Consider the following 16,273-nt stretch of genomic DNA (forward strand, 5'->3'; position numbering starts at 1 on the left):
ATTCTGCTAATATTTTACCCTGCTTTCTTTACAAATGGGGCAGGACGTAGCCCAGTGGTAAAGGACTTGCTAGATGCGTGGTCTGTGTAGAATCGATTCCTGTTGGTGGGCCCATTAGGCTATATCTCATTCCAGCCAGTGGCCCACAACTCGTGTAGCTAGGGCTGTGGTATGTACTATCCTGTCTGTGGGATGGTGCATACAAAAGATCCTTTGCTACTAATGGAAAACTGTAGCTGGTTTCCTTTCTAAGACTATATGTGAAAATGACCAAAATGTTTGACATCTAATAGCCGATGATTAATAAATCAATGTGCTCTAGTGGTGTCGTTAAACAAAACAAACGCTTTTGTTAAACGTTCATATATTTAACCTTTGACTCTCAATCGCCAGTGTATTTTTCGTGCTGGGGCGTTGTTAAACATGCATTCATTCCCTTAAAGGGGTGGGACGTAACCCAGTAGTATAGTGTTCGCTTGATGCGCGGTGGAGGGCGAGACGTAACCCAGTAGTATAGTGTTCGCTTGATGCGCGGTGGAGGGCGAGACGTAACCCAGTAGTATAGTGTTCGCTTGATGCGCGGTGGAGGGCGAGACGTAACCCAGTAGTAAAGTGTTCACTTGATGCGCGGTGGAGGGCGAGACGTAACCCAGTAGTAAAGTGTTCGCTTGATGCGCGGTGGAGGGCGAGACGTAACCCAGTGGTAAAGTGTTCACTTGATGCGCGGTGGAGGGCGAGACGTAACCCAGTAGTATAGTGTTCACTTGATGCGCGGTGGAGGGCGAGACGTAACCCAGTGGTAAAGTGTTCGCTTGATGCGCGGTGGAGGGCGAGACGTAACCCAGTGTAAAGTGTTCGCTTGATGCGCGGTGGAGGGCGAGACGTAACCCAGTGGTAAAGTGTTCGCTTGATGCGCGGTGGAGGGCGAGACGTAACCCAGTGGTAAAGTGTTCCCTTGATGCGCGGTGGAGGGCGAGACGTAACCCAGTGGTAAAGTGTTCCCTTGATGCGCGGTGGAGGGCGAGACGTAACCCAATCGTAAAGTGTTCACTTGATGCGCGGTGAAGGGCGAGACGTAGCCCAGTGTAAAGTGTTCACTTGATGCGCGGTCGGTTTGGGATCCCCATTGGGCTATTTCTTGCTCCAGCCAGTGCACCACGTATGGTATATCAAAGGCTGTGGTATGTGCTATCCTGTCTATTGTATGGTGCATATAAAAGATCCCTTGCTGCTAATCAAAAAGAAAAGCCATGAAGTGGTGACAGCGGGTTTCCTCCCTCAATATCTGTGTGGTCCGTAACCATATGTCCGACATCATATAACTGTAAATAAAATATATTGAGTGCGTCGTCAAATAAAACATTTCCTTCTTCTTGATGCGCGGTCGGTCTAGGATCGATATCCATCGGTGGATAAAATGTGTTGAGTGCGTCGTGAAATAAAACATTTCCTTCCTTCCTGCATTCCCTTAAAAACAGGAATCTGCCTAGAATAAAAAGAAAAAAAAGAAAGAATTTGTCATTCAGAACACCTTGAAAATAATGATATTTGAAAAAACAAATCCAAAATGAAAAACAAAATGGAATGTTGACATGTCAAGGATTTACGAATGCCAGAATCTTTGTTGCATTTTTTATTTAGCAGGTTAAAATACGACGACACTGCACATTGAAACATGCTATGTTTTTAGGGCTGTTTTGTAATATTTTATTTTATTTTGAGTTGACTCCGTTCAATGAGTAGTTTATGAAGCAAAAATAATAAAATGTAAAAATAAGATGCACAATATCCATTCACTTTCGTTAACATTCATATGCATGTACATGTATGTAATAACAAAAATTTCACATAATATTATACAAACAACAGCTTTTCAACGTTTATGGTATCTTGCTGTCATTAAAACATTTTTCCATGTCCAAGTTTGTTTTGTTTAACAATACCACTAGAGCACAATGATTTATTAAGCATTGACTATTGGATGTCAAACATTTGGTAATTCTAACATATAATCTTAGAGTGGAAACACACTATATTTTCCCATTAGTAGCAATGGATCTTTTATATGCACCATCCCACAAAGAGGATAGTACATACCACAGTCTTTGATATACATGTACCAGTTGTAGTGCACTGGTTGGAATGAGAGATAGCCCAATGGGCCCACCGATGGGGATCGATCCCAGACTGAATGCACGGCAAACAAGCACTTTACAACTGGGCTAGACATCCTGCCCCTATGCAATCGACCAACCATGCATCAGGTGAGTGCTTAACCACTGGGCCAAGCCCCTTTTTCTTGTCAGATGCTGTGGCATGTAATGTCCTGTCTGTGGGAAAGTTTATATAAAAGATCCCTTGCTGCATCTTTGATTGAAGTGACCTTTGTAATGTACTATCTGGGTTTTTTTAACATTTGAGTTTTGTTTTATTTTCAGGCAAATTTCAGAATAGCAGCGTCATGATTTCCGAGTCGGACTTTAGCAGTGAGGAAGAAACATTGTTCATTAATCATAAAAAGACGAATGGACATATATCGAAACCACTGAATGGACTGTCAAAACAACACTTCCGAACTAAATTAAAAACATAACGGTTACCACGGCTGGGCATAAAGGCAAATAAAACAAAAAAACAAAAGTATTAACAATGGATCTACAACCAGCGAGTGTTCTCTGGAAATCCCTCCCTTATTCTAGGAGCATCACAGATGATAAATTATATTTTCTTGTTGACCTCGTTAAAGGTGTTTTAATGTGTAAATATGATATCGGCAAACTATACTACAGAGTGTTTCATATGTGCTACAAGTAACAACATGTGGAATTAAAAGACGGATTTGAGAATTAACCACCTTGGTTTAAGAACTGTTTGTTTCTGCTAAATAATTAAAAGGAAACCGGATAACAGAAATGATATATGTTTATGCTCTTCAAACAATTGAAACCCACAGATTTGAAATAATAGCAGAATGCAGGGGAACGAGAAGGAAGAGGATAAAAGAAAGAGTTTAAGATTGATACTCAAATGTTTTCTGTGACTAAAAAACCCAACAAACAGCAAAGTTTATATTTTTATCTCTTGACCATAGAAAACAAACAAATGGGGCCGAATTTACAAAGTCTTGTATTTTTTTTCTTAAACACAGGTGTTTAAGTATTGTAAATATATGTAGTTACATGTGTGTAAGACTTTATTCAGGCTTTGTAAATTCGGCGCATAATGTCTGCTGAATGTAGAAAATGAAATCAGTGGAGAGTTACAATTGACAATCTTATGTGAATATTTTACATTGGTGTCAGAAGAGTATGGTAACTACATTAATGTACCAGTATCCAAGAAGGTACAAGCACGCCCATCCAGGCTGAATCTTTGACTTCGTAAATGACTAAGTCCTGGACAGGAGTGGGAACCGGAAGATGACTGACAGTGGTGAAACCAGGTGTATGTTAATTTGATTTTTAACTTATGAGGATGAGGAGCAATACATTATCTTGACTGATGGGAGGGGGAGGGGGGTGGCATTTCTTAGTGCCCCCTCCCCCCACTTCGATGTGAATGCTTGCTAGTGATTACTGGTGGGGGTGAATGAAATGTGAATGTGAAAGAATCAGCGAGGATTGAGCCCTAAATCAGAATGTCTTAATAAACACTGATGTACAAATTTAAGATATGGATTTCGTGTGACAGCAATTCTTGATTCTGTGTGTGTATCCTGTTTGTTGGAAGCAGCTAGTATTCACATGACAAGAATTATTCTCAATGGTTGTGGATTAAGATATTAAAACTTGCGTGATTCTTTGTGGAAAATGAGTCTGGAAATGGGGCCAACTAAGTGCAGCCCAGAGTGGAAAATCCACTTCCTTGGAAATGCAGCTTGTAAATATGAAGTGATTACACGAATTGATGTTTTTTTACAGTCAGGCTAGACATTGTTTCAATTATATTCCAGTTATTTGAATGTTATTCTCATAAGAAATCTGGTGTTTTGAATATTTATTTCAGGGAAATTGTGTGTTAAAATGTTTTTCATTCCTATTTTGCATTCTTACTGGTAATGAGGGTAAGAAGTAGACCTGTTATTTTTAGAGTGGAATGCGAACCTACAGGAAAAGAAATAAAGAAGATAGTTCAAGAGAGACAACTGCAGTGGACTGAAAAGGAATTATGCTGCATCAAGGGAGATAATCAATCAGTTACTACTGGACTGCAGTAGATTGAACCAATTCATCAGTAGAGAATGGTCATTGCTGGATATTTTTGTTTATATACCGGTACTTTTATCAAATATGAAAAATTCTTCAAAGGGAAATAACTGCAATGCAAGAATCGGGAAGACATTTGAATTTCCAAATACCATAACTGCAAAAAATGTTATTGTTGCATGACATATAATTGTTTAATCTTCAAATTAGTATGTACATGTAAATTAAAGTCCGATGCTTTTGTCGACTGAAATGACGATGCTTTTTTTCATCAAATGCAAGAAAAGTTGCAGTTACAGTTCGTTATGTATACATGATTATGCTTTCTGTTTTTATTTATCTATTTTGTTTTGCTCAAATTACATTATTTTTTTTGTGAATCATTTGTAATGGACCATACTAAACCTGAAATAAGAGGGGTTTGCGGTAAATAAAGTTTTCTTTTTCTCTTTTTTTTCAGTTAGATTCTTACTCCATCCCATGCTCCCCATGCTCCCCATGTACAAGTCTTGAACTCTGTTCATTAAAGGGACATTCCTGAGTTTTCTGCATTGTAAGATGTTTCCGACTAATAAAATATTTTTACAATTAAACTTACATATTAAATATATTTTCTTGTTTAGAATATCGGTGTCTGTATATTCAATGTGTTTCTGGTCGTCTTAATATTTGTAAGAAGCCAAAACTGGATTTTGTCTTCAAATAATTTCATATGTACGAGAAAAAAATTATTTTAGGAAATAAAATTAAATTTAACCTAGTATAAATATTAGAACGATCAGAAACACATTTAATATGCAGCCAGTGATATTTTATGCATAAAAATATATTTGATATGTAAATACAATCGTTAAAAAGTTAAAAATTGCAGCAAACTCAGGAATGTTGTGTTCAATCTACTGATATTATTAGCAAGACTATCTTGAGGTTATTTTTTTCTGTAACATCTTTGTTTCTGTTTGCTATATTTTCCGTACATGTATAATATTTTTAAAATAATTATATACTGACAATTAAAAGAAAGTATACTAAAATATATATATGTGAAATTGCACATTTTACCCACATACTGTTGTTGGTGAAGTATGACGTTTCCAGATGTGTAAATATTGGGTTTACCTGTGTTCATACATTGAAACCTCTTAAAACCGGACCGTCTGTTAACCAGAATTCCCCAAAACCGGACATTTTTCACAGTCCTTCCAATAGCTGGTGATTAATAAATCAATGTGCTCTAGTGGTGTTGTTAAACAAAACAAACTTTAAATTGGATAAATATTAGGTCCTCGGTGTGATCATGTTTAGACTGGTTTACGTATACTTTCTTTTCATCGTCAGTCTATTTTTATGGTATGATATAAAAATAAAAATAAAATAATGATTGATGAAAATGTTTTATAAGGTTTACTGACACTAAGCTTTGTTTGAGGATGATGGCCTGTAATTAATAAAATTAATAGTATCGTTATACTGTGTCAACTTAATTAATTCTCATTTTACAGCACGTTGTGCCATTCTGGTTTTGTTTGCTCAATGAATTACTTGTTGCCCGCATAATTATTTCTCTGTTCCAAAAAACTGAATATGTATACCCTAAAATAATTTGTTACGTAGCTCATTTGTTAACAGTATATAATAACATACATGTACATGTCGTTTGATGAAAGTATTTAGCGATGCCAGTGTTATGAAAGTATTACAAATGTTGTGTCCGTGAGTTTGACCAATATTTACTTAACAGCTGTTGAGTGTTTTATTTAAAAAATAAATAAATTTGTAATTGTTTAATAATAAGATCAACTACTACTACCGTACATGTATTTAAAAGTTGTAAAAAAAAAAAAAAAAAATTAATTGTTGAAGGTAGATTTACTCACTTGTTGAAATAGTCACCGTCACGTAATCAAATGTTAGATTATTACACAAAAAAATCACACATACGTGTGTAAATTAAAGTTGTGCTCTCAAAGTTGCATATATATGACCTACATGTATTTTGCTATTTTTACATTTATTTGTTATAAATAAATTCAAATTAATTGATTGATCCCACACATAATATTTACATAATTAACGTGAGATTATAATATGATAGCAATGTCTGATTTCAGTTATCATAAACGGCTCTAATAGTGCAAAATATACCTTAGTGTTTAAAAACTAGAGTATATCCCTTTAAATTGACAAATTTATTTCATAATATACTTGACAAATAGCGTGTTAAAACAAATTTGTCATGACTATTTTTTCTTTGTAGAAGTTAATGTGATAAATATAATATTAATTGTTTTTAAAACCACTGGTTGCAGAGTGTAAAAGTAATGTGATAAAAATGTACAATGTATCTTCTGTGTGTGTGTCTGTGTGTGTATTCTCTCAATGTGGTATTTATAAAAACCAGAAAAGTAAATACAGTTGTTGTATCTTACCTGTTATCATTTAATAAGTGCTGTTAAATTTACAATAATTTTATATGTGATGTGTTCGAATTCTGTATCCATTTGTTTTATATTTAAATTATTTAATTTAATTATTCAAATGTGGTAACTCTGTTTCGTTAAATCTGTGTAAGTACACGACCACTTGAGGAAACTACATAACTACCAGTAGTAAAACCATAACTACCAGTAATAAATAGAACCCATACTTTTTTTCACCGTTACAATTACATTATACTCTGTATAGTTAAATGTGTTAAACAGGACAACTTGAAGAACCTATATATATAACTATACCGTTGGTAAAAACATAACTACCAACAATAAATAGATCCCATAATTTTTTCCACTTTTCTGTCCTGGACAAGAGATCTGGCACAAATGGGAACTCATGCCCAGGATGGATGTGCCTGAACCTTCATGGATTTGGGCATGTTAATAGAGTTTTCCTTCCTTTTTCCATTGTTACAATTCCTTTTTCCATTGTTACAATTACGAGTAAAGCTATTTGATTTGTATAAAGCAGTTGCTTTTCTTATTTAATCGGCCACAGGCCAATCATATATGAAATAAGAAAACTAACTGACCTGTATTAAACAACCATCTACATGTAGCTGTTCTAAGAGACCACCTTCCTATTCTAAAACATCTAATAGTTAAATGTATCGGGCAATGAATGAATGAATGAATGAATGTTTAACGACACCCCAGCACGAAAAATACATCGGCTATTGGGTGTCAACAAATATATCAGGGCTTCTAAAATTTTACTTAAATCCACTAGCCATGGGATCAGTGATTTTAAAAATGTACTAGCCAAATTAAAAATTCACTAGCCCTACTTCAAGTTAATACAGTTTTACTAAATAATAGTAATAATCAGATATGTCGTCTAAAGAGGCAAATAGAGCTAAAAGCCCCACTAACATTGGTGGATTGGGGCTTGGGCAGTATATTCATATTTACAAAATAGACTTGCATGTAACTGCAACATTTGACAATTGTTTTCACTAGCCATCAGGCATAGCAATAGTAGTTATTTACTAGCCCACCATTGAATATCACTAGCCACATTGTAAGAGGACCAAGTTTAAGTATCTTTAATTCATTTACTTCTCCATTGATGTACCTGTGCCTTTACTCACAATGGTTGTCAAAAAAACAATTCTGCATATTTTTTCATTTATATATTCAAATGTTTGATTTCTTTGCGAAAATGACCATGATCAGAGCTAGCTCTGGTTGAGAAAAACATTTTGCCAAATTATCTAAAAAAAAAAATTGAGCAAAACCCAGTTATTTTCCAAACAAAACACCAATTATTACATGAAATTGTTTTGCCAAATTAAAATAAAATTTGCCAATTGTTCCTAAAATTTGCAATTGGCGATTTTGGCGAGTAGCAGACATAGTCCTGATACGTAATTTGAATAAACAAATACACATGTAGGTTAAACTCGCATGAGTCCTGATTTTCTTTTACTAAACATTTTAAATATTAACACTTCTTTTTTTTCTTCTGAAAATCAAGACTTTTTGACTATTTTTCTTTAATACCTTGTATAAATAATTTCTTTCTATATTATGTTTTTATAATGTTAAAGGGAAAACACTTTTTCTTTAATACATTGTATAAATAATTTCTTTCTATATTATGTTTCTATAATGTTAAAGGGAAAAACCTTTTTCTTTAATACATTGTATAAATAATTTCTTTCTATATTATGTTTTTATAATGTTAAAGGGAAAACACTTTTTCTTTAATACATTGTATAAATAATTTCTTTCTATATTATGTTTCTATAATGTTAAAGGGAAAAACCTTTTTTTTTTAATACATTGTATAAATAATTTCTTTCTATATTATGTGTCTATAATGTTAAAGGGAAAACACTTTTTCTTTAATACATTGTATAAATAATTTCTTTCTATATTATGTTTCTATAATGTTAAAGGGAAAACACTTTTTCTTTAATACATTGTATAAATAATTTCTTTCTATATTATGTTTCTATAATGTTAAAGGGAAAACACTTTTTCTTTAATACATTGTATAAATAATTTCTTTCTATATTATGTTTCTATAATGTTAAAGGGAAAAACCTTTTTCTTTAATACATTGTATAAATAATTTCTTTCTATATTATGTGTCTATAATGTTAAAGGGAAAACACTTTTTCTTTAATACATTGTATAATAATTTCTTTCTGTATAATAATTTCTTTCTATATTATGTTTCTATAATGTTAAAGGGAAAAACCTTTTTCTTTAATACATTGTATAAATAATTTCTTTCTATATTATGTTTCTATAATGTTAAAGGGGAAAACACTTTTTCTTTAATACATTGTATAAATAATTTCTTTCTATATTATGTTTCTATAATGTTAAAGGGAAAACACTTTTTTTTAATCTTCTGTGCTCATGTTTTTAAAGTTAATTACCTGTCATATCATTATCCATTTTTGTAAAAAGTTAAGTTACATGCACTAAGTCTGATGACTTCTAAAATGCTACTTGTCATGGTATGTGCTGTCCTGTCTGTGGGAAAAATGCATATTAACAATCCCTTGCTGCTAACGTTTCGTTCATCAGTGGAAAAAAAATGTTTCACTTAAATTGAAATTTGCTATACAGGTATGTGTGGTTAATACATAATATATTACGCTACTTTTTTTCAAAAAAAAAAAAATCCGCTACTTTATTTCACTTTAATACCATTTCTATGCACTAGTGCATTAAAGACTATGTGGTATGTGAGATGCCACTTATAATATATTTATTTATTAAATGGTATTAAAGTGAAAATCGTATAGTAAATGTGTTCTGTGTACTATGTATTATTTGTGTTTAGTTGTAAAATATTATTTTAAACATGATTGTGTGACTGTACAGTTATTGAGCGTTCATGACTGATCTCAAAATGCAGTGTATTATTCAAATGCATAATTGATAATATTTTACCTGAAAATATCTCAAAACTCCTTAGGCCATAATAAATAAATGCTAGATTTTGATCCAATTTTTTTTTTTTTTTTAAATTGGCAGGATAAAATGTTTATGTTTATTTTATATTTCAGGATATAGGAAATACAGCACATCAAGTAAAAATATTTTTGAAAAAATTTGGCCAATGAAAAAAAAACCTAGTATCTTTGGGGTGGAGATGGGTGTGAAAAAACTAAGATTTATTTTATTATGGCCTTATCTGATATTGTTTTAACCTAATTTTTGTACACATACACTTTGCAATACTTGGAATCTAGTCTGCATATAACACGTTTCTGTTCACAAGCATTGAGGAGTTTGGTTGAAATCCATTTTAAAATATATGTTGTATTTTATTATAATTATTATTTTTTAATTTATGTGAAATGTTTTTGTTGTTTTGTGTGTTTATGAAGAAATGAATAACACGTTTTTCTCTAATGTTTTACAGTTCCACTTTAAGTTAAAACTTTGGTCCCAGTTTTGTTCCAGTTTTAGTTTTGCCGTTACGAAGTAAAACGGCGATCTATAGGTATTACTTTTCTGACGGTAGTGATAACAATGTTGCCAACATTTCCATTAAAGGCATATTGACACGGACCACTGACCTATTACATGGCCTAACATAGTATTACTTAAAAATATATATATTTGATTTGTCCCTAAATGTACTTTATTCAACCATCTACGTAACCACCATACTCCACTTATTAATGATATTTTGTAAAAATAACTGAATTATGTCAATGGTCCATAATTCAAAAACTAACATTGCTGAGAGGGTTGACATGGATTTCACTCCATCATGGTGTAGTTAAAGTGATGCAATAGCTAGGTTTGGTCTCAAAATTAATGTATTTTTGATTTTTTAATTATTTTTAGAGAAATAAGGTCCTTAAATCTGGGACAGTATGCCTTTAAAGTTTGTTACATATTGAAGGACTGAGGGGTTATTTCTGCACTGCTGAGTTAATTGTACCAGTACACTATGATAAATAATGATATTCTTTCTTTATACATGAATGCTGTAATTAACAAAATACTTTAATACAGGTAATTTAAATACATGTAGAAGTTTATTGATACAATCATTATTGTGTTTATGTATTATTGTGTTGTAGTACATGTATGGGAGTTGAGAGAAAATTGCAGCTTTAGATTTCAAGTCTTCCAAGTTTGAATTTTAATTGTGAATTTTCTTATGATTTAAAAAAAAAAATTTGGTTAAAGGATGACTTATTGAGCATTTAAATGAAAAGGGAATTATTTTCTCTTTCAGACACGTTAGAATTGTTCCATGTTTTTGTTTATGGTTATACATCATTGTGAGTTTATTTTTGTATTGATCTAGATGTAACTGTTTACAATATTTAACTATAAATGAGCATTCCTGAATTTGTAAAAGAAAAACAAGTAATCAAACGTGTGTAGCCATTCCTTGTAAAATATGTATATTTTTAGTTTCATTAGTATACTCAACAACAAAAGTTTAGCAAATGTTAAAAGAAATGGCATAGCATTTATAAATTAACCTATTTTTATTAATTAGTGTTTACCATTTACAAACAACATAAACTCATCAACCTTTGCCGTAACACAACAGGAGGACCTGGTTTTCTTTTAAGCTTATTCAACCATGGCAAATTTAGACGTCATAAAAGATATTTGTCATAAAAGATATTTGCTAAACTTACGTTGTTGAATATAGTATAAGTAGTATTTGTCAACCATTTCCTTCTTTCATTTTTTTTTTTTTTTTTTTTTTTTTAATTTCAACAAAAATCATTCCTTCAGTTATATTTAAAAACAAAAAAAGTTTTTTACAGGCCTCAGAATTTCAGATTTTATGGGAACTACTTTCGGTTCTGTGCCTTGTCATCAAAACCCATCCAAAACAGTGTTTAGTAATCATGGTAAAGTTAAAAGGTGGATTATGTTAGATGATAACGAGTAAAAAAAAATTCTGTTCCGTGATTTTGGTGACACACACTACCAATATGCTGCCAGAAATGATCATAAATTTCCATAAGATCCAGAGACCTGTAATTATCACCAGTAGAAGTACAATTCTAAATAACATTCCAGATACAAAATACGAATTTAATTAAATAATTTTTAAAATCTGCATTCAGTTATTCTAAAATACGGTACTTATGAATTTATTAACTTTGTACAAAGCACCAGACCCCAATGCTGATAAAACGTTTGGAGACCAGACTCATTACCAGGACTGTAGCTAGTGGGGGAGGGGCAAGGAGGGCAGTTGCCCCCTCAACAAAAACTCCTAGCTACGGCCCTGAAGTCTGATAAATTATGACACTTTCACATCGTGGATTTGCCTACAAATTGCATGCATATGTCAACATGAAAGATTTGAGTCTAAACTCTAAAATTTTATTAGCACAATAGACCTCTGTTCTGTGGAAAATAAAGGGCACAATAGGGGGAAGTGCATTAGACCTCTGTTCTTTGCAAAATAAAGGGCACAATGAGGGGGGAGATGCATTAGACCTCTGTTCTGTGCAAAATAAAAAAACAATAGGGGGGGGTGCATTAGACCTGTTCTGTGTAAAAAAAAAAAGGCACAATAGGGGGAGGTGCATTAGGCCTCTGTTCTGTGTAAAATAAAGGGCACAATAGGGGGAGGGGCATTAGGCCTCTGTTCTGTGTAAAATAAAGGGCACAATAGGGGGAGGTGCATTAGACCTCTGTTCTATGTAAAATGAGGAGCGCAGGTGCAATAGCATTTAAAAGACAGTTATGTATTTTGAAGATATGTGATATAGAATGATAGGATAATTTGGTACAAGTTGTGGAGCATTAGTAGGGACAGTTGAAAACATATCTATGTAGGGGTTTGATCCTTTGAACCCGAGTACCACAGGTGAGCGCTCTACCGACTGAGCCACATCCTGCCCTTCACAAAGATGTTTGTAACTGTAATAGCTGTAGATTAAATCATGTGCTGGGGTATCTTTGAACTAACATTCCTTTCTTTTTTGTCAGAGCCGCCCATTACATAATGTACTGAGTGTCCATAAAGAAACATTCCTTTTATTTCTGTCCAGTCCAGTTTACACTTTTTATTTCTGTCCAGTCCAGTCCAGTTTACCCTTTTTATTTCTGTCCAGTCCAGTCTTTGTATACGTTTCAATGAAGGCTGGGCCTTTTCCGTCTGAAGAACTTTGCAGTCTTCACCAAGAAAGGTACTGATACTCCCCAGGAACGTTTTAGGAGAGCCGCAAAATCGATCACCTTGCAATAATTGTTTTTTTTAATGAAACACTAATACATCCTTCGTGCATCTCTTGGAAAGGACTGCCACTCCCAGATGCATTATGACAGAGCTCATTGGAATAAGTACAGCTATGATGACATGCACTTATCAGTGACTGGTGAAATGATAACTATGTATTGTTGTCAATGTTATTGGGGAAAAAATATACTATAGGCAACCCATGGGGAAAAAAAAAATGTCCACGTTATAAGAAAACATGCTGTTGAAAAAAAAAGTATAAAAGTCCCAAGACAACAAGGATGCCGTGGAGAATTAAGAACTCCACGGCAGTCGCAATCTCCACAGCATCGCTGATTGCCGTGGGCAACTGCAGGGGTTGCATGGGTAAAATGTCAATCAAATTAAAGAGACATTCCTGAGTTTGCTGCATTGTAAGATGTTTCTGACTAATAAAATATTTCTACGATTAAACTTACATATTAAATATATTTTCTTGTTTAGAATATCAGTGTCTGTATATTCAATGTGTTTCTGGTCATCTTAATATTTGCAAGAAGCCCAAATGGGATTTTGTCTTCAAATAATTTTGTACGTACGAAAACATATTTTTGGAAATAAAATTAAATTTAATGAAGTACAAATATTAGAACGATAAGAAACACGTTTAACATACAGCCACTAATATTTTATGCAGAAAAAATATATTTGATATGTAATTACAATCGTAGAAATATTTTATTAGTCGATAACATCTTAAAAATGGCAGCAAACTCAGGAATGTCCCTTTAAAAGGTTATTCTTGTAGTACTAGTAAAAGTATTTACTCGTCATATTGTGGAATACTATTGTATTATTCTCTGATATATATTATGTGTTTATGTGATATTTATCAGATGTTAATATATTGTAATCATCATTGTACAGGTTTTATGTATTTATGTTGCGGGTTCAAACATTAGTTGTTAATTTTTTGTATATATTCTACATCTACATGCAATAACGGTGTGTATATATGCAAGTATTGTACATTTGATGGGGGGATAACCTTTGTATGTGCAGTAGGTAAAAAAATTCATGTGCAGATATTATTATGATAATGTGCAGAATTTATTACCAGAGTATACATATATTTTTTTGCTCTTGCAATCAAAAAAAAAAAAAAATTCTTTTCTAATATCAGTTTGCAGAAACATTTTTGCATTGTTCTAGTTAAAAAAAAAAAAAAAAATACAAATTCATTTGACATATTTCTGGTTGTGTAAAAAAAAATAATATATAAATATGAAGTTTACAAAATATGTAAACTTGTTTTTTAAAGTTTATAAAGTCTATACATAAAGATAACAAACATATTTTTATTTTTATTATTATTTTTTAAATAGTTTTAATAGTTTTTTTCAAGTAGCAATATCTAGGACATTAAAAAAACACAAATATTATGCTGGATGCCAAGTTAATGTTCAATTGTTGTGGTTTTTCATTGTTTCTAGTAATTTTTGAAAGGTTAAATTCAGATGAAGGGACATTAAGCTAATCCAAGCAAGTGTTAAGATAATCCACATCCACATCACAAACATAGCAGCCAGTGCTGTAATCGGTTTTGATGAAACTTCATCTTTGAAAACCACGTCTGCTATTTAATACCTGTGTTTATACTATATCCATATTTATCCTGCAATCACTACATGTGTATTTATTGTCAAGATATGACGACTAGATCAATTTCTGTATTTTCGATCACTGACCAAGAATATAGCTTTTTGGTACGGAACTTCTTTTACACTATGATAAGCAAAGGAATGTTCTATTCTTCAAAATTACTTATTCTTTTATTTCCAGTTAGCTTTTTTTTATTTTTAAACACCGTTTTGAAGACAATTTTTTCATGAAAAAATACGAAATAATTTGTTAATTAAGAACTGTTTTGTTTTGGTGTACACACATATAGGTACTACAGATCGGGGCCCAGTTTCACAAATCATCGTAAGCCCAGTTTCACAAATCATCGTAAGCCCAGTTTCACAATTCATCGTAATCCCAGTTTTACAATTCATCGTAATCCCAGTTTTACAATTCATCGTAAGCCGAGTTTTGCACGTAAACGTAAATCTACGACGAAACCACAATTATTATTACTATTAATTTATAGTAGGTACAACAAATGTAGTTAGAAATACACATATTTCATGTTCTTTTGTCCTTAAAATACTCCATTTTCCTTAATGATGTAATTTTGTTCGTGAAATAGATGCCAAACACTTGTAAATGTATGCCGGGTATAACTGCTAGTTGCAGACATAAACTTGCGATGTTTTGTGAAACTGGCCCTTGGAATAGCAGGGTTTTCAAAGATGATGGCTGTTGTCTATTTGTACACTGACAATCCCTATTAATTGTGTTTTTATATGAATTATTCATAACAGTGCATTTAGAACATAAAGGTTACACACCACCATTAATTACTTCATGCAGTTTAATACAATTTCTATGTTAGAATATATTCTATGAAAAATACAACACAGTCGAGAGGGTCATGCGACTACTAATTTTAGGGAGTGCTCTCAACTGACATGTACCGTGTAAAAAAAACCAACATAGGTCGACCACGAAGCTTTTCAATTAATGGTCCTTATACTCGACCACCGCCTCGTGTTGCTGTTATACAAGTGGCACCATACCACTTGCACAGTTGTTATTAGTTAGTACTACATACAACAAGTTACTTCAAACCAATAGGTTATTTAAATACTACAGAGGTCAGCCTACGTGTAATCGTAAAAGAAAGATTTCAAACATTATATCAGAATTCTGTAGTATTTTGTTTTAATGAGGAACTATTTCCTAAACCGGACTATATTAAGCTGCTTACAGCAAGTAACTGATTTCGTTTTGGCTGATCGTTCAAAATTGCGCCTAATTTCCTTCACAAAACTGCGCACCGTTTCTCAAAAAATAGCTTAATCCTACGGGACATTCCAAATTCCATAGCACCATACCGTCCCCGGTCGGACTGCTGGTACTCCCTTGCACCTGCCAGTGCAGGCGGTTCCCCCTCCACCCCACCCCTTTCCTGTCCTGGATGGAGGAGCCGGCCGAGGTCGGCATTTGTGCCCAGTACAGGCGTGGGCTACAACAGCTTGCTCTGAATGTGCACGTTAAACACTCTGACCTGACCTTACCTGAGTAACTGATACAGCAAGTAACGACACGACAAATGATGGTGTGTGTTACCTAAGCGCGGTTTGTCTGTGGGTAATTGTTAATAATGTAAAAGTGTTAGTCATCCTTTAGTTAGTTTTATAATGTGATTGCCTACCTGTTGAAATACCTCTATCAGTATTTTTGTCCCTTTTTCTACTTTGATATCTGTAATTGTGATGTACCTAGTACAGTGTAATTTATCC

The 16,273-nt window shown here is 33.1% G+C and overlaps 1 protein-coding gene across 1 annotated transcript in view; it reads left to right on the forward strand.

Moving 5' to 3' along the window:
• LOC121377784 (dyslexia-associated protein KIAA0319-like protein) overlaps nucleotides 1–4,691 on the forward strand; it is a 103,870-nt gene extending 99,179 nt beyond the window's left edge. The window contains exon 25 of the mRNA XM_041505872.1: nucleotides 2,439–4,691. Coding sequence (XP_041361806.1) covers nucleotides 2,439–2,593 — 155 coding nt within the window. The 3' untranslated portion in view covers nucleotides 2,594–4,691. The remainder of the gene's footprint in view (nucleotides 1–2,438) is intronic.
• Nucleotides 4,692–16,273: the final 11,582 nt, after the last annotated feature.

Source organism: Gigantopelta aegis, chromosome 7, assembly GCF_016097555.1.
Source record: "Gigantopelta aegis isolate Gae_Host chromosome 7, Gae_host_genome, whole genome shotgun sequence".
NCBI lineage: Eukaryota > Metazoa > Mollusca > Gastropoda > Neomphalida > Peltospiridae > Gigantopelta > Gigantopelta aegis.